A 26,689-nucleotide genomic window follows, 5' to 3' on the forward strand; every position below is an offset into this window, starting at 1 on the left:
TTTTATTAATAACTATATTATTTAATTTATTAATAAAAAAAAATAATAATAATAATAATAATATAATTAACTAATACGGTAAAAATAATTGTAATAATACTTTCATCATTAAGTAATGAAAAAATTAAAAAATTAAAAACAAAACCACATTTTTTGGGGTTACTTTGTCTACTTTACCAGTGTCATCACTGGGGTACATCGGAAACATGCAATGGGTCATTAAGGGTTAAAAAGAATTGCAATATCTTTTTTTTTTTCAGAACTTTTTAAGATCTTTCTTGTGTGTTACTGTAGCTCATCATTAACACTAAGTGGGAGATGTACTAAGGTTTAAAAAGTGATACATTGGAAAATTATAAAGAACCAGCCAATCAGCTCCTAACTGCCATGTTACAGTATGTATTTGTAAAATTAGTTTGGAGCTGATTGGTTGGTAGTTTATTACTCTCCACTTTAATACTTTTCAACGCTTACTACATCTGGCCTTTAGTTTAAATATTAACATTCTGGTCCACATTCTGGGAGTAAAGCAAAAAATAGCAAGTACAGTAGTTTAACTGTGTCCCTGGACATACACTACCATGCTTCAATGCAAGGGGAGCACATACAGTACATTTATTATTTTAGCATGCAGGGTAAATATTGGCTGCTTTTGCATGTAGCCCACAAACACTATGCAGCTTTCTTTTTACACAGCAGTTTAGATGTGATTTTGAATATGCCCCTACCACATCTTAATTTCTCTGCACATTTCTGCCCTATCTACAGTGCAACATGGATTTGCCAAGGTGTACAGTAACAATCTCTGCTTGTACTAAACTACTTCAGCCATAACAGAGCATGCAGTGACTGCCAAACTATGCAGTGAGCATTACAGTGACCACTAACCCATCACATTGATCCCCATAAAATACAGAAAGCATCAAGGACTGACATATAATACAGATAGCCTTGCAGTGACCCATGTATAATGCAGAGAGCATCACAGAGACCTCTATATTATACATACAAAAATCAGTTGCCAAAATATAATACAGAGAGCACCACAATGACTGCTATATTTTACAGTACTACTGTACAATAAATAGAACATTGCATTAACCACCATATAATGCTGAGATCATTGCAGTGGCAACCATATAATGCAGAAAATATCAATGTGACTGCCATATAATGCAGATCATCACAGTGACTGCCATAAAATACAGAGAGAATCAGTGACTGCCATTAAATGCAAAAAAGATTACAATAACCAGCATATAATACAGAAAGCATCACAGTGACAGCATTATAATACACAGAGGATTGAAGTGACCACCATACATTGCACTGGAGTGACTACCATATAATACAAAGAGAATAGGTGACCACTATGAAAGTTGAAGATCATCAGTTACTGTCATACAATAAAGAAGCATAAGTGACTATGATATAATACAGAGAACATCAGTGACTTCCAGAAAATTCAGAGGATGCTTCAGGACTTGTTAGTCCTTTTTACTATGAAGTCATGATATCACATGTTCTGGGGTATGGCCAGCACTGGGTCGGAAATTGCTATGGCACTGATCTATTAATAAAAACTAACCTGTGTTTAAAATTTAATTAATGACTCTGCTTATTACAGATTTATTAGTGCCTTCATTTTTTCCCTCATTCCCCTGGTTCCCCTTTTCTCAAATCCTAAGCCTGTTCCCTAAGCTTAGCACAGGAAAATTATCACTATTATACTACATGCCAAGTAAGGAGGAATACACACATTTTATTTGGCAGCTTTTTTCCCACACAACACTCCCCTACATTAAACTGAGGCATAACTAGGAGTGCATCTTCATTATTGTTTACAGGCAGTGGCTGCTCAGTTTCATGACACTGTTCGGACATACCTACATCCCTGCACAGCCTCCATCCCCTCTCTTTGCCTGGCCCCAACCACCCTCATCCCTTCAACTGCACACTGTGCACGTCCAGTGTGTCAACACTGTGATAATCGGTCATCACTATGCATTAGATGCTTCTGGTGCTGACTGTTCATACCATGGCTTCCCTCCCAATGGAGCCCAACCCCCGCTCTGTCACCCTGGGTACATGCCTTGCTTGTCCCCACTACTGTAGCTGTGCTCCTGCACATCTACCATGACCGGTAGGACCACTAAACATTTGCTTGTAAGAAGACCATATATAGTAGATAAACTTTGTGTAAGGACATATGGTAACCCTCTAAAACTAAGTACTATGAACTAGCTAAAGACTTGTGTAGTCTTGTTTCACTCTTGCAGGTTGTTCTGTTTCTCCCATATGGCCATCTCAATAACAGCCAGGGCAGAAGACAGGGCTTCATAGACCATGGTTTTCACTGTATTTGGATAATAGATTGTGTTTCCCTATGAAGGACCTAAACTTTGTTTTCCCTTTCTAGATTTTTCAGAATACATGATCACCATGGACCCCATCACAGTTCTTCTGTCTGTTGTTGTCATCCTATATTTAGCCAATGTTTTCAACAATCGGAAAAAACACAAGTTCAGGAATTTTCCACCTGGACCAACGCCTCTGCCCATCATTGGGAATATGCACATGATCGAAATGGGAAAACCTCATAATACATTTATAAAGGTAATAACGTAATTCTAATTACCATAATTGCCATTAAATAATTTAAAGGAGTTTTACTCTTTAATTAGGAATTTTAAAAATCCCCTCCTTCCCAAACAATAGTACTTTGTGCCTCTAGACAACCCCACAATGGTCCTAATTCAGATCTGATAGCTGCAGCAAATTTGTTAGCTAATGGGCAAAACCATGTGCACTGCTGGGGGAAAGAGATAACATTTGTAGAGAGAGTTAGATTTGGGTGGGTTGTTTTGTTTCTGTGCAGGGTAAATACTGGCTGATTTATTTGTACACTGCAATTTAGATTTCAGTTTGAACAGACCACACCCAAATCTAATTCTCTCTGCACATGTTACATCTGCCCCCTCCTGCAGTGCACATGGGGGGGGGGGCATTCCGAGTTGATCGCTCGCTAGATACTTTTAGCAGCTGTGCAAACGCATAGTTGCTGCCCACAGGGCAGTGTATTTTCAATTTGCAAGTGTGCATTTTCTGAGTAGCGCTGGACTTACTCAGCTCTTGCGATCACTCAAGTCTTTTTGATTGACGTCAGACACCCTCCCTGCAAACGCCCGGACACGCCTGCGTTTTCCCTACCACTCCCAGAAAACGGTCAGTTGACACCCATAAATGTCCTCTTTCTGTCAATCTCCTTGCGTTCGGCTGTGTGAATGGATACTACGCTAGATCCATTGCACAGCAACGATGCTCTTTGTACCTGTACGATGCGCATGCCCATTGAGCCGCATGCACAGTTTTGCCGGTTTTTAACCTTATCGCTGTACTGCGAAAATCAGCAGCGTGCGATTAACTCGGAATAACCTCCATGATTTTGCCCATTATCTAACAAATTTGCTGCAGCTATCAGATCTGAATTAGGACCATTGTGGGGATGTCTAGCGGCACATCACCACATTTTACGGTAAGGTATACCATAAAACCAATTTTCTGTGGAGTACACCAATGTAAAAATAGTAGTGGTAATTTTTCCAAAATTTATTGAAACTATCCAAAGATAAAAATCATTGAACTGATTACTAAAGCACTTGGACATCATTATATTTTTTGTACATAGAGAAAACTTGGGTGATTCAAAAAGTTTTCTGCAGCTGGTGGCAGATTGTTAAATTACACCACACACAAATTCTCATCCCATTATTGCTATTAGTAATAAATAATTGGTAGGTCCAGTAATGTGATAGATGATCTGCTGTTGGATTAGGGAAAAACAGCATGTTTAATACATATTTAATAAATCCCGCCCACCTCTTGCTGAGTATTGAAGGTGTTTGCCTTTCCCCATGCCAAATCTGGATTGTGCATACGCAGAAGACTCTAAGTATTATAGGACCTTATTCAGGTTGAATAGCAAATCGCAATCCAACTGCAATAATTACTATGACGATGCGGGCGCATGCACAGGGCCCGTCCTGTGCATGTGTCCGCTTTTAATGCGGATTCCCCCACAGTATATGTGAACACCTCTGTCTGATTGACAGGCAGAGGCGTTCGCGGGGACCCATTCAGAAGCCGCCACCCCTGTAACGCTCCATCTCCGCCTTGGAAATGGAGCATTGCCGTCCCGTGAACTCCTCTGCCTGTCAATCCGACAGAGGCGTTGCCCATAGCAACCAACACTTAACACTTATCTAGCTGCTTCTAGAAGATAATAGCTAGAATCGGATTGGTTGCTATGGGTAATATCACCAGTTCTAAAAAACTCACACCGTAAATATATTTCTAAAACTGGCTGGCATCACTGTAGGCAAGCTTTTATAGTAAATTGTGATGATATATTTTAAATTACTGTGATGAATAGCAATGGAAAATATCTACAATTGCTTCATATTGACAAATAGACCCCTTTATATGCAGCAATAAAAAGCGAAATAAGAAACATTTTCTTCCCTTTATCATAATTCCTGTAATTGAAAACAAACTGGTGTTTAGAGCAAATGTTTTTGTGTTTATAAAATTGTATTACATTCTTTACCTTCATCCAAAATGAACAAATTTATTTTGCTGAACTAAATCTTTTCCTTTAAACATAATATATGGGTATCTTGTGTGCTACATTTAACAATAATATTTGACAATAATATTCGCAAAGTATTATTTTTTTTACAAACTTTTATTTTATTTGAGTAATTCTCTAAATGTATTCTTTATTATTTATAAAAAATATATAACATTCTGATATTAAGGATAAAATGTTTATGATTTTCACTTGACAAGAACAATTTAAACCTCAAACGCTGGACAGACTTTGCCATCGTGGATGCGGCCAGTGAGCAACATTTGTCAAAGATAAAACATAAATGCATAGGCTGATTGTGGAACGTAGAAGCTAATGTCCTAGTTTAAAATATTTCATATTATTCTTTTAATGATCAGTTGATTATAATGTTTACTGTTTGTACAGATGTCAGAGAAGTACGGACCCGTATTCAGCGTTCAACTGGGATCCAACAAATTAGTTATCCTGTGTGGGTATGACACTGTGAAAGATGCTCTAATCAACCACGCTGAGGAATTTTCTGCTAGACCCTTTTCGGCAATAAGAGATAAAACATCAAGGGGACATGGTAACTGTTTCAATTTAAAAGTTATTAAAAACATTACATAATTAAAACAATCAAAGATAGATACATATATTAAAAACATGAAAAGTGCTCCAAAGTAAAAAATAAATAAAACCTGCTCAATGAATGAAAAATGTCAGTCCCTTTCAAAATAAGCGAAACGTACGTACCACGGATACAAAGCCAATCAGTATTAAGTATTATACACCAATCAGCCATAACTTTTAAACCACTGACTGGTGAATAACATTGATTATCTCATTACAGTGGCCCCTTGAAAGGGATGGGATATATTAGGCAGCAAGTAAACAGTTAGTTGTTCAAGGTGATGTGTTGGAAGCAGGAAAAATGGGCAAGTGCGACCTTTACAAGGGAAAAATTGAGTGTCTCCAAATGGCAGGCTTTGTGGGGTGTTCCTGCTATGCAGCGGTTAGTAAAAAAACCCTAAAGTGGTTAAAGGTAGAACAATCTGTTGAACAGTGACAGGATTATGGGCGCCCAAGGCTTACTGATATGCATGGGGAGCGAAGACTAGTTCATCTGGTTTGATCCTGCAGAATAGCTAATGTAGCACAAATTGCTGAAAATGTTAATGCTAGTTATCATAGAAAGGTGTCAGAACTTGCTGTGTAGCCGCAGATAGGTCAGAGTGCACATACTGACCCTTTCACTGCCAAAAATGCCTACAATAGACAACTGAATGACAGAACTAGATCAGTGGTCTGGTCTAATGAATCACTTTTTCTTTTTCATCATCAGAGGATGACTGGGTGCATGTGTATCGTTTAACTGGGGAGGAGATGGCACCAGGATGCACTATGGGAAGGAGGCCATGTGATGCACTGACCAATGCTCTAATGGAAAATCTTGGGTTCTACCCTTCATAACCTAAACATTGTTGCAGTCCAGTTTATCCCTTCATGGCAATGGTATTCCATGATTGCAGTGTCCTCTTTCAGCAGGATAATGCACCCTGACACACTGCAAAAATTGTTCAGGAATGGTTTGAGGAACATGACAAAAACTGTTGACATCGTCTCCAAATTCATCAAATCTCAGTCCGAACGAGCATCTGTAGGATGTGCTGGAAAAACAAGTATTGTACGAGCCATGGAGGCCCAACCTCACAACTTACAGGACTTGAAGATCTGCTGGTTATGTCTTGATGTCAGATACCACGGAACACTATCAGATGTCTAGTGGAGTAAATGCCTTGATAGATCACATCAGTTTTGTTGGCATGAGGGGGACTTAATATTAGGCAGGTAGTTTTAATGCTATGCTGATGGGTGCATATGCTGTAGGTGCTGACACTGGGGATGTACCCTAAAATATGTCAACTAAAGTTGAACTGGGTAGCTGCCATCTATGAAGCCCCTGGTCATTTTGCCCTTTATCATCTCCTCTGAGAATAAGAATAGTGTGAGGTCCAAAATCAGCATGGAATTTAAGACCTCTCTGATGTGTGACCACCAACAATGTAAGGCATTTGAAGCCCTAGAGTACCTTGCACTTGAGTCAACCTTCTATGATAGCACAATTAAATTCCTCTTTGAGCAGGAAGTTTAGACTGGAGTGCTGCTAAGCATCAGACAGTAAAGGAAGCGAGAGGAGGGAGGATTAAAAGTGTCTTCACCTAGAAACATTTGAGGTCCTTTAAAATTTTTGCTGTGGAGCCCTCAAATTTCCAATTACTCCTCTTGGTCCACATGTCAACTATAGACAAATGGTTTCTATCAAATCTATCAATCAGAAGCATTCATAGTCTCCATCATTCATACATTCCAATTTTAAATATTTCCCCACTGGGACAGTGCCTAGAGGTGAGATGCCTTTGGTCACTGTAGGGGCGGGGCACTACACATCCTTAGACCCCACCTCCTGTTACACAATCAAAGGAACAGGAAGAGAAGGCAAGGCCAAGATGATGTGATTGTCACAGAGTTAGTTAACTGAGTCCCTCATTCATCCCAATGTACTAGGAAGTGAGTGAAATACAGGAGGTTGGCCTACTCATCTGGGACTCCATGGAGACTCTCTGATATTAGGAATTTCCCTGGATGCTCTGGGAGAGTAGGCAGGTACACCATTACTGAGGACTATTTTACAAGACCCAGCTCTGCTTAGCTAAGCTCAGACCTGCCTGAAAGGAATCCTTTTTAATGATGTGCAAGCAGTAATTCAGCTCTAAATGCAGCTTGTACAGTGTATGGTGAATCAGGGACAGAGGCTCACTAGTATTGATGTTATGCATGTAAGCCATTGGCTTATACAGTAGATTACTTACAGATGTTTTTCTTTCACTATGCAACAAATAAATATATGTACAATAATAGCTGTACCTTTAAAATAGACATTGATCGACTATATACAGGTGTATGGTTTGTAAGAAGGTTGTTTATGGACAAGGACCTTGTGATTGGTGGATGGGGAGACTGTGCCATTACATTGTTTTGTTGACATTTATATTTCACCAACATTATTTTCCATCATAAATGTAGTATATATAGAGTTATATATTGACTTGTATTCATTCTACTGTATTCAGGTGTTGTCTTTGCTAATGGTGAGAACTGGAAAGTGATGAGACGCTTTACTCTTTCAACACTACGAGATTATGGGATGGGGAAGAAGAGCATAGAGAACAAGATTAATGATGAATGTGAATGTTTAGTGCAGACATTCAGATCCTATAAAGGTGATTGCTTGCTCTCATTTCATTTATAACTCCCACAGTAATTTTGATAGCATGGATCAAATACCACTCTTGCCATTACTGTATGTTAGCATTAATATATTAATAGGAATAAATTGTAGAGATTGCCTGGACGCTAATGTATAGAAGGCTACTACGGCACCATTTGATTCCGGGGTTAACTCTTAATAACCCAAACAAGTGATACAAATAGAAAAGTCGAGTCAGATGTGCGCTGTGAATATGTCCCCTAAATATAGCGAACCAGGAGAAATGTAAAAACAAAAAAACAGTTCTTCCCTTAAATAATCTCTGTACTCCTGAAGTAGATCCTTCAATCGACATATGCACATACTGTATAGTATTTGTCAAATATGGAGAAAAAAACATAAGAGAATATAGTGCAAAACATAACAAATGCATTGTTTCTATAAGAAAAAAAAATCCAATATCGGTAGATATCAATATGTCTGCATCATAAGGCAAGTTGGAGGTTTACCAGATTTCCATGTAAGATAGGTGCATCGATATTAATAGAGATACATGTTCTGGAACTGGTCTCTGGGCAACCCTGTCCACTGGTATCTGGATCCACTCCTCCTGATATTTATCAAGTAGCACTCCTGTTTCTGCAGTATCTTCAAAATGTGTCAGTGTGTCTGGTTCTGGAGCTACGGGTTGGGGTGCAAGGACCAGGTCTGTAGGACTGGTGCAGCCGGAGGTCCAGGTGTCTGTGTCTTCTGAGTTATGGGTATCATTCAGTTCCAGGGTTGGGTGTTAGATTGTGGGTTCCAGGTCAGTGCAACTGCAGTGTTGGTGGTCCTGAATTCCCCATGCCTGACCTCAGGCTTGAAATCTGAGTTTCAAGATTTGGTACTACTTTGTCCTGAGTCTCCTTAGTGGTGTTGACCTGAATTCCCTTGTGGGTCACAGTTCCTTATAACTGGGTCATGTTCCCGATCTGTGTTCTAGCAAATAGTTACAGGCCCTCACTGTTTTTGGTTTCTATCTCAGTATACTAGTGCAGTTCTCAGTACTTCCAGAGTATACCTTGGACACCAAGTCTTACAGTATACTCCTTGATTTGTGCTCCATGAGCAGAGATCTGACCAAGGCTCCTAATTTCACCCACTGATTTCAAGGGTCCTCAGATGGATCACAAACCACCACAGTCAATGACAGGCAACATCATGACAACCTCCCTCCATCATTTATCACTTCACTGCCAAGCCTTGTTTAAATAAGGTAGTAAGGTTTACATGAACAAATATCTCTATGATACTGTACTCATCTTGGACAACATCAATTTATTTTATTTCTTGAATAGAAGGTTTAGTCCTGGTTTTCACAGCTGTTTATACAAGTATTCACACTGCTCATGTATCATCATGATACAAGATCATAATACACTATATGGTTATTCTTGATTTTTTACTTTTTATTATTATTATTATTATTATTATTATTAAAATTGCCTACTTTCAATTTTCAAATCTGTCTTTGTTTTATTTGCAGGAAAACCATTCAATAATATGACCATCATGAATGCCTCTGTTGCCAATATAATTGTGTCCATACTACTCGGCCATAGATTTGAATATGGAGATCCAAACATACTGAGGCTCATGACTTTACTTAATAAAAATATCAGGATCGCATCAAGCCTTATGGTTGGAGTAAGTATTCTTAGACTGGTCCTGATTCAAAAGTGGACTGCAATCCCGTTTCACTGATCGGTGATCTATCAGGGAATCAGGGAAATTCTTCATTTTAAAAATTCCCCAATTTGCCAATCCCGACTTTTTTTTCATTTGGAATCGGGAATTTGAAATTTTTAAACGTATTTAATATTCCAGATTCCCTGACCTGGCCGTCAGGGGATTGGGAAATTTTTGTAAATCCGTTGGCAATATATGGGGGCCTAAAGGTTCATTATTTCCGAAGTGATTCAACACTGTTGCAACAAAGTATAGAGAAAACGTACCGGAGGGTTTTAATTAAGATTGGGTGCCCGATTCGAAGTTATCATTAACATATATGTGTACATCTCTGAATAAAGGTGAATATGCACATTTTCTCCGAGCATGCAATGTCTCTGTCGCACTTGTGACCTACTTGCATGCAACTTTCTATCAAGTTATTTGCAAAACATCTCTATTAAGCTGTTGTATATCCCTACTTCACCAACTAAGGAAATGGTACAGTCCACAGTGTGGAAGGTGATACTTGCTAATGACCTATGTACTAAAGGACGTTTCATGTCAAATACACTTACAGTATCCCAAGTGAGAAATATTTTTCACGTGTACAATATTGCCTAAAATTGTATTCCCATTTTGCTCCTAAATGCACCATAGCTGTAGTGTGTATTATTGTATAATATGCTAGAAGAATTTTGGTACCTAAGTTGTATAAATCAGCTGTTTAAAACGATATCACAAAGTAATTGAAACAGATCAGAATTAATTTCAGTAGAATATTGTTTTTTCAGTTCTTGTGCTTAGAGACAGCTACAGACTCAGTGGGTCGGGTATGTGTGACTGCGGCGGGATATTCAGGGGTCAAGATCCCAGCGTCAGTATTGTGACGGGAGGTCACATAACCACATCCTGACTCAGTAGCTAATTGTTCTACAATGGTGCCAGCACTTATCAAATTAAATTAAATGCAGCAGACACGGTTATGCTGACAGGCAAAATGTTAACACATTCTAAATGTGGCTACAGTTAGGGTTATTCTGTTGTCAGCATTTTAATTGTTGACTAAATTTACCCCCTAGTTGTAGTTTTAATTTTCATATTACAATTTAATTTAATTTATCAAAGACTATTCTATGTTTTTAAAATGACTTTTTTGATTCTTTTCACTCTTTGCAGTTGTACAATAGTTATCCCTCGGTGGTCGGCTGGCTTCCTGGGAGTCACAGAAATATTTTTAAAAACAGCAAAAAGATGCAGGACTTTTTAAGAGAGACATTTATAAAACCGGTGAAAGAGCTGGACATCACTGATCAGAGGAACCTTATAGAGTCATTTCTTGTGAAGCAACAAGAGGTATGCATTGCATTTATTCACATTGTTGGTTTATAATATTGTTTTTGTCAGACTCGTAAGGATAGAGGTACATAGGGCAGGATGTAATGGAGTCCAAGTTTGCTCGATGTGCGGGTTGCCGGCCAAACTCTGATGGTTTTTTTTAGAGGGGCAATCATTTACAAGGCATGAATGACTGCTCCTTTAAAAAAAAGTCTGAGTTCAGCAGATATCCCGCACATTGGGCGAACTCGGACTGCCCAATAGAGTCAGTAATGAAGGGCATTGCTGATTTTTTTTACATTGTTTATTGGTAACCTGCTTTATCGCTTTTTATGGCATAGCACTGTTTTTGCATATGTGCATTTTGCTGAATTTGTACAGTAAGAACAGGGGTAGCGATTGATTTACCGACGGACACAATACTGACTGTCATAATTCCGACATCTACTGATCGACAGTCAAAATCCTTGACAAAGACGCCAGGAGCGTTGAAATGCATTGGAGACAGTGACTGTTGAATCATTCACTCCTGTCCTGATGGCAATATTAGGTATGTTACCAGTGTGAGCGTGAGACCATCCGGGAATTCCACTCTCCAGGATTTGGTGATTGTGAAGTAATTTGACCTATATAAACTGATGGAAAAAAGGATGTGATATGTCCATGTTTTATGGGTTGTCTGGTGTGGAAATAAATGTAATTGCTTTAAACACTTGGCATTGGATCTGTATGTGTTTCCAGTTATCCAGAGACCGGTGAAAGTACGAGGGTGGAAAATATACCTTTACGTGCATATACATAGTTTCTTTACATGTAAGCATTGTGTAAGCATCATTCCAGGCTATTGACACAAGTGGTGATATTCTTCTGACATTTGAAGGGGAGTTATTAGTGGTGGAAGGAACTTCTTCTATGAAAGGTCCACAACATTTCTGTCCTGATCCACGTGTTTGGTGCCTTATTTTTGGACTATAATTTAAAATACTACACTATATTGCATTGTTTTGTTCATGTTTGCCTCCACATGTATCTGGAGCAACTGCTTGACGGATGACAGATGGACATTCAGACAGGCACCTGGATGTAATGTAGAGATGAGCGGGTTCGGTTCTCAGAGAACCAAACCCTAACGGACTTTGCCTTCCGAGTTTTGTTTCGAGTCCGGCTTGGGTTTTCCCGCCTGACTTGGAAACCCGTGCGTGGCAAAATGTCATCATCCCGCTGTCGGATTCTCGCGGGATTTGGATTCCATATAAGGAGCCATGCGTCGCGCCCATTTTCACTCCAGTCTCGGAGAGTATATAGAGAGGACGTGTCCTCAGTGTTCAGTGTCTGTGTGTTGGGGCGGGAAAGTGGGGAAAGTGTTCTGCTGCTCAGTACAGTCCAGTGTAGGCACTCAGTGTATTGTTTTGTATCAGTCCAGCCAGTCAGAGTGTTAGTGTTCTCTGCTGCCATATATCCAGTGTAGCTGTATAAGTGGTGCTGTGTTGTGCAGACCAGTGGTAGTGTCCTGTGTCATCAGTCATTCCAGTGATGATATACGCTGCTGCTATATGTCAACTGCTGCAGTATAAAAATTATAACAACAACCTGTTGTGCTGCATCAGACCAGTGGTAGTGTTTTGTCCATCAGTCATTCCTGTGCCGCATATTGTCTCATATAACTCCAAAAACATAATGGAGAACAAAAATTTGGAGGATAAAATAGGGAAAGATCAAGAACCACTTCCTCCTAGTGCTGAAGCTGCTGCCACTAGCCATGACATAGACCAGGGGTGGCCAACCCGTGGCTCTTGAGCCGCATGCGGCTCTTTCTTTGTGTTAATGCGGCTTCTGGCTCCCTGGCTGCCACTGCTCACAATTACACACACATGAAGCCTCCTCTGACTGATGTTCAGCAGTTCATAGGAGACTTCTTGTGTATCTCAGCTCATCTCCGCTCCGCTCTGGGCGTGCAAAGTGCCTTCATGATGTCACAGCCGCACAGCGCTTGAGAGGTGGAGCCGCAAGGAAGACGGATCCCAGGAGCGGGAAGACTGCAGACAGCGGGCGCCCAGAGAAGGGAGAACGATTGACAAGGCATGGTAAGTGAGCGTGTGGAGCGCTCTTAGACAGAGGCGCTGTCTAAGAGCGGAGTGGGGAGAGGAGAGAGGTGCTGTGTGAGAGCTGGGGATGGGGGGGAAGAGAGATGTGCTGTTGGAGAGTCGGTGGGGAGAGGAGAGAGGTGCCGTGTGAGAGCTGGGGATGGGGGGGAAGAGAGATGTGCTGTCTGAGAGCTGGGAATGGGGGGGGAAGAGAGATGTGCTGTCTGAGAGCTGGGGGGGGAGAAGAGAGGTGCCGCCCGAGAGCTGGGGGGGGGGAGAGGAGAGAGGTGCTGTCTGAGAGCTTGGGGGGAGAGGAGAGAGGTGCTGTCTGAGAGCTGGGGATGGGGGGAAGAGAGATGTGCTGTTGGAGAGCTGGGGGGGGAGAGGAGAGATGTGCCGTGTGAGAGCTGGGGATGGGGGGAAGAGAGATGTGCTGTCTGAGAGCTGTGGATGGGGGGAAGAGAGATGTGCTCTCTCAGAGCTGGGGGGGGAGGAGGAGAGAGTTGCTGTCTGAGAGCTGGGGGGGAGAGGAGAGAGGTGCTGTCTGAGAGCTGGGGGCGAGAGGAGAGAGGTGCTGTCTGAGAGCTGGGGATGGGGTGGAAGAGAGATGTGCTGTTTGAGAGCTGGGGGGGGAGAGGAGAGAGGTGCTGTCTGAGAGCTGGGGGGGAGAGGAGAGAGGTGCTGTCTGAGAGCTGAGGGGAATAGGAGAGAGGTGCTGTCTGAGAGCTGGGGATGGGGAGGAAGACAGATGTGCTGTTTGAGAGCTGGGGGGAGAGGAGAGAGGTGCTGTCTGAGAGCTGGGGGAGAGGAGAGAGGTGCTGTCTGAGAGCTGGGGATGGAGGGGAGAGTAGAGAGGTGCTGTCTGAGTGCTGGGGGAGAGGAGAGAGGTGCTGTCTGCGAGCTGGGGATGGAGGGGAGAGGAGAGAGGAGTTTTCTGAGAGCTGGGGATGGGGCGTGACCTTGTGCCAGTTAGACCACACCTATTTTTACTAGACCACGCCCACTTTTGCACGCGCCTACGGCCCACGCCTGATACCGGCTCTTCAGCTTTCTTGGAGACAATTCTGGGCTCTTTGACTCAGACTAGTTGGCCACCGCTGACATAGACGATGAAATGCCATCAACGTCGTCTGCCAAGGCCGATGCCCAATGTGATAGTAGAGGGCATGTAAAATCCAAAAAGCCAAAGTTCAGTAAAAAGACCAAAAAAAAGATATGTAAATGGTCTGGAGAGAAACGTATACTTGCCAATATGCCATTTACAAAATGTAGTGGCAAGGAACAGCTGAGGCCCTGGCGTGCTGGAGATGCTGTCAGTGGACTGAACAATTGCGGCCCACTCTTGACATTCAGCCACTGCGTGACACTACTAGATGGGCCAGGTGGTTGTGTCGCTTAGCTTAGGCCTACAGCAACCTCGGTGCACCTTTTTTTCTTCTTTGTATCACGTGCTTTTAGGGGCCTTTTTTTTATATCTGATCTCCTGTCTGCCACTGCAGTGTCAATCCTAGATGGGCCAGGTGTTTGTGCTGCCCACTTGGGTCGCTTAGCTTAGTCATCCAGTGACCTTGTGCAACCTTTTGGCCTAAAAACAATATTGTAAGATGTGACATCTTCAAAATAGATTGGAAATTAGTGGAAATTATTGTTATTGAGGTTAATAATACCATAGGAGCAAAATTACCCCAAAATTCTGTGATTTTCTTTTTTTATATCATCCAGCTCCAAAACCAAAGCACAAAAGGGTGGTTTTGGCAAAACCCAGCCAAAACCAAAACACAAAAGTGGAATTAGAACCAAAACCAAAACACAAAACACGAAAAGTGCCCGTCCAACATCTCTAATGTAATGTATATTTCGTCCAACATCTCTAATGTAATGTATATTTCGGTGTGATACAGTTTTAGCGCAAATGTTGTTGGTAACCGTTGTTTTTATGTAAAGTCCATGTATGAGATTGATTACTCATTAATAAGTGCAGCTTTAATCACAATTGCGCTAGGGATTTCCACCTTTTTTAAATTTGTAAAATACTGACATTCATTATGCCGACTTGTTCAAAATGCCGACATCATCAGAATACTGACATTTGAAATGCTGACATGCATTTTTAAGGAATTTTTGCCCCAAAATAGACTTGTTTATATTTTACCATCCCAGTTGACCATACCCGAAACATGGCGAGTGCAGCGAGCCATGCGAGGGACACAGTACACTTAGATGATGATCATGTTGACCTATGTCGACACTGACACACAAAAAACCCACAGAGAGCCAAGTCGGTATTTTGAAATGTCAACATTTCAACTGTCGATGTCATGACTATGTCGCCATTTTGAACATGTCGACATAATGAATGTCTGCATTTCAACCGTGTCGGTATTGTCGGTATTATGGCTGTCGGAATAATAATGTCGGTATTTTGTCGTTTGGTAAATCATACTGAACATGAAGAACAGAGCTGAGATTATGGTTTTTAATACATTCTGCTGTCTCTTGGGGTTAGGGTTTGATTTGGAACCATTAGGGCCACATTCCCTTTGGAAATTGTACAGCATTTTGCAGTTACGTTCAGAATGAGACAAATATTAGACAAAATAGTTGTGAACATTTTGATAAACTCTAATTTATCCATTAATCTGTATGATGATCCTGATGCCCCAATACTAATTTTGATGTGAATTTGATTCTGTAGTTGTTTTGTATAAAAAAAAACTTTTGGCCATGTATTCATTAAATATTATATATGAAAAGGTGCAATTGTACCTATATGTCAATCTAGAACATTCATTCACCCATAGCCACATCTTATTTTGTGGGAACTGGTTCTGGAAAATCATTGTTCATTTTTGTGATATCTACTAATAAAAATTATTTCAAAATTACTGTTGGGCTGATGCAGAGTATTACACCGGGTAGTGTAGATTATCTTGTGTGTATCTGCATTTTCCATGACCAGAATGCAAACACAACAAATGCACAATTGCTGATTTTAATGCATTATGAGTGGGGCTGGTATAGGCAAATGTAGGAAGGGGAAATCCGCTCCCCAGAAACCCCATCCTTTTGGGCAGCAGCTCATATTATGACAACAATAGCAATAGAATATAATACAATTAATAGAGCTGCCACCACAACATGTAGTTCATGGTACAGAGCAGAGCTGCTGCATATGCCCTGTGGTAGCAGCTTCTACCAAGTTTGCTGTACGTGTGGATCTGAGCCATCAATCAGTGCACTGGGCCAGAGAGTAGCTGCCAGTAAGAAGAGACAGGAGCCTTACCATAACGTGGGAGAATGTGCTTAGAAAGTGCAGTTCTGTCTCCTACTGGTTCTTTTATGTTTTTGTGTTTTAGTATTTATTAATTTATTTATTTCTTATGGGATGTTTAACCTTTTCCCAAATGTTTATTCATAATAGTTAAACATGTTTATACAGCCTATACTATAGACTATCTATAGTGTTATATTTTAATACTGTGTTCCATACAGTATCCTGTGTATAAAAAGACGATGTGTTCATTATTGGCCAAGGTCAGTACTAGGCTTGTTTACCACTTCTCTAGACTCCCGCACTTGCTCTAATGCTCTACAGAGTGGAAGATTGTGGATTTTATTTAGAAACCCTCCTCGAGAAATCTTACATTTATTCCTTGGTGGGAAGGGGTAATGTTTAATATGGACATGATCACACAAATTCAATTCATGCAGACCAGCAATTATGTGCATATGTGCTTGCTTGGAGGCTTTTCTTTTGCACCTGTTAACAAGCAGATTCAAGTAAATACTGATAATGATATACTGCTGATGTGTTCCCTAAGCATTGTTACTGTTTGTCATATTAAATTATATTTAATCATGTTCTATCTTTGTGATCTTAAAATATTTGTGTATTAGATATGCTTGGTTATCAAAACACTTCTTCTACAGTATACAAGGAATTGTTCGATTTTGCAGTAACTCTGCTTCAGTTTAGGTGTTCTTTCATTTTGAGATGTCAGGAAGCAACTGATGACTTCCTAAGAAACTGACATACAAATCTATAAAGTGAAAGAGATTTATTTACGTAAAAGAGAAATAAAAAAATAGAAACAGTAATTGCACATGTATTCTTTTGCTTTATCCACTGTCTGCGGAAGGGTAGAAGGTATTGACAATTCCTCGATGGATATGTTTTTTTTTTTGTTAGACTTGATTCATCTCTAAAATATTTTATTGGTTAAAATTATTTTACCATTTTTGCAGGGAAAGCCAGAATCTACTTTGTATTATCATGATCACAACCTACTTGCACTGGTCAGCAATCTGTTTGTTGCTGGAATGGAAACAACATCAACTACTCTGAGATGGGGCCTCCTGCTAATGATGAAGTACCCTGAAATCCAAAGTAAGAAATGAGTTTGGAAAATAATATGTACACATGAGATGGAATAATAACATTGTGTTAGTCAGTAATATATGTACTGGATATATCTGTCTCTGAATTATCTTTTTATCGTGTCATCATTATGTGTTATCATTCTGGAGGCATCTTCTTTTTTGCTTGGCAGAAAAAGTGCAAAGTGAAATACAGAAGGTGATCGGAGCAGCTCAACCACAGGCAGAACACAGGAAGCAAATGCCGTACACTGATGCCGTCATCCATGAAATACAACGGTTTGGTGACATTGTGCCGAGTAACTTAGAGCATGCAACTTCCAAAGATGTCACGTTCAGAGGATATTTTATTCCAAAGGTGGGTGGAGTTTCATAAAATAACAACGGCTGTTTTATTTATTTATTTATTTATTTCTTTACTTACTTACTTACTGTATATTGGTAACTTACTTTTAGGAATGTAAATGCTGATGTGTGTAGGACAACCGGTTGTCACCTCTCCCCATCTCCTAAAGGAACCTATAGAATGATGACTTTCACTTTTCAACATATATAGCAACCATCAAGCAGTCCTGACATATTTTACCATAAGAAACACCCATATCTACTGTATGTAACTGTCTCCTTATTTGACCCATATGAGTGCTGAGTGTAATGACCACTGGTCCATTACTTGGTTTGCTTACCTGTGAAAATGGAGAATAAGTATCCTGGCTATACTGCCAGCAACAAACTCAATGTCAAAGAATAATACTGGTCAGATAGCTTCTCCAACCTGGCTGACGATTTCAAAGTGAGGGGGATGGATGTGTCAACTAGCTCAAGGAGGTCAGGGTCACAATGATAGCCATGTAACCCAATCACACATCATTTGACACCAAATTCTGAGCACATGGAGGACTCTTGGCATTGAAACCATTCATTCCTACATGAATAGAGACCAAGCAACATAGGACAAGATGGAATTTCAGTTGATATGACTTTCCCTGGTTGCCAGCAGATTATTATTTAGATTTCTATCATGACTAGTTCATCTTGCACTCTCTCTGCTTCCAACAAAACCTCAGCCATGGTGGCCTTTGCTGCTTTAGTACTGGCAGCTATTATTGCTTCTGCAATACATGAGCCAAATTAAGTTCTGCTACCAATAGCTAAATTGTTATTCAGCAACATTATGAATAATTAATTCCCCCAAATGTTTATATTGCAAACTCAATTGAGCATGGTCATATGTACATTTTGCTATTTGTCATTGAATGTGATATGACTGTACTGTATTAGGACCCCCTGAATGTGCATCACTGTGTTGATGCTGTAAATATAGTAGGTGATAATAGATTTTCATACCCTCCAATATTTTACACATAAAAATTGTTACAAATTAGGAAATGGGCGTGGCCACAGGTAAAGGGGAGTGGACACACCCCTTTTCCTATACTTTCAATGGGAATATGGAGAGTCAAAAATCGGTACAGACCATAGAAAAAAGGTACTGTACCTGCCCAAAAGGAGGGTATGGATTTTAGGTACATTATTGTCTAGTAAGTACAGTACTCTAAAAATATTCTGAGTAGTATATTCTACATATAGGGGGTCATTCAGAGTTGATCGCAGCAGCAAATTTGTTAGTAGTTGGGCAAAACCATATGCACTACAGGTGTGGAAGATATAACATTTGCAGAGAGAGTTAGATTTGGGTGGGTTATTTTGTTTCTATGCAAGGTATATACTGTCTGCATTATTTTTACACTGCAATTTAGATTTCAGTTCGAACACACCACACCCAAATCTAACTCTCTCTGCACATGTTATATCTGCCCCTCCCCCCCTGCAGTGCACATGGTTTTGCCCAACTGCAAACAAATTTGCTGCTGCGATCAACTCTGAATTAGGCCCATAGTTGCTCAACTTGTTTAACTGAGTAATATCAATATGAAATCCATTTACATTAGTTATCACTCTCTGTTCTGTTTCCATGATGAACATGTATAGGGAACATGTTTGTTTTTACAGTGAGCATTAATGCTTAGTCTGATGATCTGTATGTACACACTCTCTTCTATTCCTCCCCCAGGGGACGACTGTTCTCCCATTATTGTCCTCTGCACTGAGAGATAAAACCTACTTTGAGAAACCAGAAGAGTTTTACCCAGAACATTTTCTTGACACAGAAGGAAATTTCAAGAAGAACGAGGCATTTATACCGTTCTCATTAGGTAACATTCATTCTTTCCTTATGCTACCACTGATAAATTATTTCATATTTAAACATTGTATCTAGAGTATAAAAGTGAAATACTTGAGGGTGTGGATGAAAGTTTTAGTAGCTTTCAGGGTGAGGAAGGTTCTGATTCTGGAAATATTGCAGAGGTAGAAAAGGCAGGATTGGGGGAGGGACTGAATGTGATTGAGAAAAGAATAGGTAGACTTAACTTGGGAAACAGAGTAAAAGGTGACAAGAGATGGCAAGGGAGACAACTGAGTCATGTAGCCTGATGGAGTAGAGACTTTAAATGTGGAGGAGTTTGGAGGTATAGGGGGAGAGAGAAATGGGTTGGAAATGAATAAATAGGGGCAAAGTGACTTTTTTTTTGGAGAATGAGTAAGACCATGGAGTGCTTGACGTATGTGGAGTAGGTGACAGAAAGGGACTGAAATGATGGGAAATGATGGGAGGGAATGTAATTAAGTACAGCAAGCAAGTAGAGGGTATAGAGAAGTTGAGGGCACAAACTTCATCCTTAGAGACAGGGATGAAAAAGGAGAAGGTTGGTTGCCACAGTGAGGGAGGTAGAGAGGGGGAGGTGGAGCAAGAGTTGAGCTCTCCAAGTGAATGAACCCTATTTTGTAGATAAAGAGATGAGGTCCTTGAAATAGAACTGTTTAGTGAGCGGGAGAGAGAGCAGAGCTACAGATCTGTCTTCACTTACTGGTATATAGCTCAAGAAGTGTACAGGCTGTAAAAAAAATGAGGGAAAGAAATTATAGATAATACCACACTATAATCTTTAAGCTTCTTTTTGAGATTTGATTGTGAAGAATAGCGTCCAGGGCCAATGCTAAAGGATATGGTGGTAAATTGAGCTGCTTCTACACTTTCCCTACCTTGTCCTCCTGGCAGTCCAGATCAGAGGTATTTCTCTTCCAGTCACAGCCTGGTGACAATGAACAACAAGATGCAGGTGTCCGGTGTTGATATCACTTTCCTCTGTGCTGTGAATCTCTGGTCTCATGTATATCTCTATCCAACTCTTCATGCTAGACTGGCACTTTATTTAGGATATGGTGGCTGTGACAGAATTATCCTTGCGTTACATTCCCAGAGAAGACAAAGAAGAAACAATAAATAATGGATATCAATATTGCATGAAGTTATAAGGGTGTAGCAAACAGAAGATCAATGGATCAAAGCGAACAGTTTCAATCACACCAAACAAAATATGAAACATTCAATCAAAGAACAAATGAGCTACCAAACAGAGGAGGCAATTTAGCTTTTGGAATGCCCTTAAGGACAACACTATGTTGGAGAGACAAAATGAAAGGTCATATTAAGAATTGCATAACATATTTATAATATTAAGAAATAATTAAAAACTCATATTGTTTAACAGCACTTTGCTGAATATCACAATAGCAATCCACCTGGAATTAAGTTCACAGTCATACAAAAAGTTCCTTCTCTTTGGATAGAAGTGGATCTGCATCATAAATTCCCTAAAATCTGAGGGTATAAAAATTAAGATAAAACTAAATATCTTTCTGTGAAATATCCAGATAATATACACAATACGAATACACAGAGATGTAGCACCGATTTTCATTGCCGCAATGCGTACACACATGCAATGGCTAAGTATGCCCGCTGAGACTATTCGCACCCTCAAGCGCACAATGTAAAGTCAATGGGCTGTGGGTGCAAATATATACATCATGTATGTGCACGCACACAGTAAAAAACTAGCCACGGGTGTGAAGAGACACAGCCACACTGAACGTGGCTACATCTGTAAGTACGGGCAATGCAATATCATCTTTTAATTGTTTTTAACTTTATTTTTATATTTTTTTTAAATGTATTTATAGTTTTTATTATCACTTATTTCAATTGTATTCACAAATTTACACAAACCTCAAATGGACCAAAGTTAACTGAAACATTGCATGACATATTACTCTTTATTCTTCTGCTCTCAAGAAAAAAAACACAATGATTTTTAAAAATGTGCTAGATAAATAGAACTTCCTGTACCAGCCACCATATCCTAATTAAAGTACCCAATGTGGCATTTCTGAAACACTGGAAAAGATCAGATTTCTTCGTTTTGCTAAGGTGCACATACAGTAGTCTGGCACTGAAGGTGAAAATGTTTGATTTTCATGGCTGAAGAATATGTCAAGATCAGAACCTCACTGATGACAACCAATGTACAGTTTTGAGAAAAGGTTGACATCATTTCTCATGAGTCTCATTGCGAATTGGGATTTCTTTTGTACAGGAGATTTTGTCTTAAACAATTTCACTTGATTGAGTTTGAGTCGAGAATCAGTTGATATTGTTTGGTCTTCAAGTCTACAATGAACAAATTTCTTAAACTGCTTATTTCCAAGAGCTTTTAGTTCCCTTAAATCATCAATCCCTGTTTGAGAAACAATGATAATATCACGTAGGCTACAGAGATCTTGGCTTCTGTCTTGAAATGGATTTCTTAAATCTTGTAATGTATTTATTAAACCTTGATCTGTCTATAGAATGAAGTTTGAGTGCTTGCTGAGCATTCATGATGTTGGTTTGAATGCATGTTATGTTTTTAAAGCCTTCTTAAAGGTGCTGTTTTTCCCTTGCTACAGTACTTTAGGCCCAGATACGATCCATAGTCTCAATGAATTAGGGGTCTCCATCAGTCCCTTTACTCATGTAATGCACTGCTCATGTGCCTGAGCCAATGTCATTGCCGAGAACTTTTTTCCACTAATGTTACAAGTAAAAGTCCCTGCTGTAAATTCCTAAACAATTTCAGGATATAAATCTGGTGGATTTTTCATATCTCGCAGATGCACTGGAAGCCACCTGGTATAGTTATGGTGCCTGAAAGAAAAAAAAAAATCAAATTAAGAACTGATTGATGTCAAGAGTCCAATAAGTGAGCCTTCCACTTCCATCACAATGCAAACTTTGGAATTCAGTAGTACTTATTTTTTTGCACCATTCCTCAAATGGAAGAGGTTCATCATCAGGATCATCTTTTCCCTCATACCCATCAATACGAGTATAAACTTGTTTTCTTAAGTACAACAATGCACACAATGGCACCTAGTGTGCATATCTGGTCCTTGTTATATGACACACTTGAATCATCAGTAAGACTTTCCATCCATCCACTTCCATCTAAAAGCTCTTCAAGGACACTCATGATGGCCTTCTCCAAATGTAGGCCACCCATTATGATAATGTATCTGTCTTCGCCAAATGATTTGGAAAATGTAAACTATATGCACTTCACAATTGCATACAGGGGAACATCACATATTATTACTGCAATATATTTTTCATTTAGATGATTTATAAAGTTTGCTCTGTAATTTAAAGAAATCAATATTGTTTTGAAAGATGGTGGACAATTTCCAGTATGGCAGCCAAAATGTTTGGGTCCTACTGTACCTTAAAATTTATTCACTCATACATATCAATGTATACCTGAAAGTTTAAATTTTTCTTCCAAAAGTGCATAATTGTTGTGGTAACGTCCCCACTACTGTATCTATTGTAGTAGACTACAATAGATGAATAAAAAAACCTAAGATTAATGAATGCAATAGCAGCAGATAATTTTACTGCACTTCCCACGTTCCATCATCATAGATCTCCTTCCACTTCATCATGCTTATGTGATCACTTTATGTTCTTGCTGAGTGTGACTGTGCATGTGTGAGCGCCCATTGCTAGGGAGAGATCCTAGCATTCTTTTTCCTGGAATGTTTTTGCGATCTGTTGCCTACAGGCTACAATGGCTAAGGCCCATAGAAACATATGTGGGTGGCTTTTGTGAATGAAAATAACTGCTGCATTCCCTCATACTGTATATACTTTCAGAGGATCCTCAATATATGTTGGTACCCCCCAGAAAACATATTTTCAGGGGATACCCTGCAAATGTTTTTTTGAAAAATATGACCCTTAGACTGTATGCAGAGTGATGTTTTTATTTTTATATATATGAAAGAATCACATTGAGCAAGCAGTGAAAAGTAATTGCATAATTATATCTGCTCCTTTTCCATCCAATGCACCCCAATAGACCACAGAACAGTCAGCATATTTGTAACTGGACCATGATTACAGTGTGACTCATTCATTCAACACAATATGTCAACTGGGAAATATAAGAAGATTTAAGGCACCAGGATATTATGATTACGTAGCATTATTAATATTTGATGAAACATCTAATGAATGTTACTTTTAATCACATGCCCTAGCAGTTTGCAGACTTCATTGTATCTTATTTATGTTTCAACTAGGTAAAAGAAGCTGTGCTGGAGAGAACCTGGCCAAAACTGAGCTGTTTGTGTTCTTCACCACCCTGCTACAGAACTTCACTTTCCAGGCACCTCCTGGAGCTAAACTGGACCTCACCCCTGCAATTGGTTTTATCAATGCACCATTACCTCATGAAATCTGTGCCATACCTCGAGGCTAAGCATGTTTACAATTTCGAGGATGCACTGGAAGCCACCTGGAATAGTTATGGTGCCTGGATGAAAAAATAAAATAAAAGTTAGAACTTCTGATTGATGTCAAGAGTTCAAAAAGTGAGCCTTCCACTTCCATCACAGTACTCTATATGCAAACTTTGGGAATGAATAGTAACATTTTTGTGCACCATTCCTCAAATGAAAGAGGTTCATCATCAGGATCATCTTTTCTTATACCCAACAATATGAGTATAAACTTGTTTACTTAAGTAGAGCAACGCACACATTGGCACCTAGTGTGCACACCTGGTCCTTGTTGTATGACACACTTGAATCATCAGTAAGACTTTTCATCCACCCACTTCCATCTAAAATTTCTCCAAGAACATTCATAATGGCCTTCTCTAGATGTAGGCCTCTCATCATGGTGATGTACATTACCTGTCTTCTGCAAATGGTTTAGGAAATGTCCACTATACGCAGTTCACAATTACATACAGGGGAGCATTATATGTCAATACCGGCATTGCTTTAAAAAATCACCATGTTTTTTTAAAGATGACAGACAATTTCTAATATGACAGCCAAAATGTTTCAATAGCAATAATGTTCTAAATAGCACAAAGAAAAAAAGAACAAAAAATAATAATAAAAAAAATAAAAAAAAAATAAAAAAAAAAAATATATATATATATATATATATATATATATATGTATATATATAGTATATAATTAACACAAAGTTGAACAAATTACTTCACTTTTCAAAATTTAAAGAAAATCACCAATGTATTGAAATATTGTGGACATTTTCCAATATATTTAATACTAAATAAATAACTTATTCCCTACGAAGGTTAAAAATGACATTTACAAATATTTTACAACAACTTATTTCCTACAAAGGTTAAAAATGAAATTTTTTAATAATTTACAACAATATTTATTTAAACTTTACAATACAAATATATATTTTGGGGTTTTGTTTTTTTTATTAACAAAAACTTCATCTGGGAGAGCTGAAAATGGTAGGTAAACATAATTCAAAATTCCACACACAAACACAATTTAAAAAAATTGATATAAGAAATAAATTACTATAGTGACACATAATGACATTTTCAGTTATAATTATACAAATATTTGAAATAACATTTTACAAAAAACACATTATTTTATCATAAAATATTACTTCACATAACATTGAAACATTATTCAGTTATTTCATACTTTATTATGTTACGACATTCATAATTACACATAAAAATGTTATAACTTATAGTCTTGCTTAAATTGTGAACAATGCTTCAGCACACAAGTGATTAACATTTTGGTCTAATTAGGAAATCAAAAAGGCCTGCTCAATGATGGCCATCTTGTGTTTGCTGATCATTGCACTATGCCATTAATAATTATCATGCAACTGTGTTTATCCTTAAACTAATTTTTTTGTATGGCATTAATACTATTGTCATTTTATATGCAACTTGTATTTCACTGTTATTGTCAGTTATTCAATGTAACCTCATCTTATGCCAAATTCCTGTTTATAATTTATCCATTTAATTACTTGCCCTACTATTGTCCGGTAATTTAATAAATGTGCCTAGTAGTTATTGCTTATTTACCTGGTGCATGTATGTGTACCCTTTTTCCACCAAACTCCCGCATCTGACTCAGGATTTGGAACACGGATCCAAGCCAGGTCAGACCTGAGGTGGGTAATTATACATTGTGCCATAGTACAAAGCATTGTGCAGTGTGTACAGGTGAAACAATACAGTATATTGGCTTTATTGGTTGCCCCGACATCTAGGGTACACATCTTACTGATATATATCCTAGCATGCAGGAACCTGGCGCATACTTACTGCTACTGGCAGCACTGGACTCCTGCTTCCACCTCGGGACAGGAGGTCCATGGCAACATCTTTGGTAGCTTCTCCAAGCTAGCTCTCCTTCTCCATCTGCCGCATACAGGGATTCACATCTCTTCTGGGTATGTGGCTGTAGCTCACAGAGGAACGCGTGCACCACTCAGTATTGTGTTTAAAGAGCTATGTGTTGCAAAAATGTGACATCATAATGTGAAACTCCACTTATATAAGGAAGTTCCTGGAGACACTTTTGTGTCAGAGTACAAGCTCCAAAACCATACTCCAGTGTTAGCCTGGTACTATTGTATTCTTCACTACTACTACTGTACATTCCTGGTTCCCTGTGCCATTCCAGATTCCTGTCATCTGTGCTCCATTACAGTTTTCCTGGTATCTGTCTCTCTATGCTCCATTCAATGTTCCTGCCGACCCTTGCCTTGGCTGTTGTTTCCTCCATTAATGTGAATTTACTTTACTTGGTCACTGCAGCACTGCTCTCATTGGAATCCCCGGGCATTAAAAAGTTCATGATGTATTATACCACAATGCAGGCACCCTGTTTTCATGAGGGAAATGCCCTGTGTACCCCCCCCCCATGTGTCCAACTTAAAACTAGCTCCCAGCAAAGGGCTGGATCCTCAAGTCATCGGGTTTCCCATGGTGTGGAATAAACCAAAACCACAACAGAATACTGACCATCTCCATAGCCGCTCAGAAGATCTTTTTTTCC

General features: G+C 39.3%; 1 protein-coding gene across 1 annotated transcript in view; it reads left to right on the top strand.

Moving 5' to 3' along the window:
* LOC134910836 (uncharacterized) overlaps nucleotides 1-24,087 on the top strand; it is an 86,505-nt gene extending 62,418 nt beyond the window's left edge. Inside the window, exons 11-19 of the mRNA XM_063919220.1 lie at nucleotides 2,420-2,616; nucleotides 5,036-5,198; nucleotides 7,744-7,893; nucleotides 9,406-9,566; nucleotides 10,767-10,943; nucleotides 17,255-17,396; nucleotides 17,560-17,744; nucleotides 19,461-19,602; nucleotides 23,909-24,087. Of these exons, the coding sequence (XP_063775290.1) occupies nucleotides 2,420-2,616; nucleotides 5,036-5,198; nucleotides 7,744-7,893; nucleotides 9,406-9,566; nucleotides 10,767-10,943; nucleotides 17,255-17,396; nucleotides 17,560-17,744; nucleotides 19,461-19,602; nucleotides 23,909-24,087 (1,496 nt within the window). The remainder of the gene's footprint in view (nucleotides 1-2,419; nucleotides 2,617-5,035; nucleotides 5,199-7,743; nucleotides 7,894-9,405; nucleotides 9,567-10,766; nucleotides 10,944-17,254; nucleotides 17,397-17,559; nucleotides 17,745-19,460; nucleotides 19,603-23,908) is intronic.
* The last annotated feature ends 2,602 nt before the right edge of the window (nucleotides 24,088-26,689 follow it).

This window comes from Pseudophryne corroboree, chromosome 4, assembly GCF_028390025.1.
Source record: "Pseudophryne corroboree isolate aPseCor3 chromosome 4, aPseCor3.hap2, whole genome shotgun sequence".
Classification (NCBI taxonomy): Eukaryota; Metazoa; Chordata; class Amphibia; order Anura; family Myobatrachidae; genus Pseudophryne; species Pseudophryne corroboree.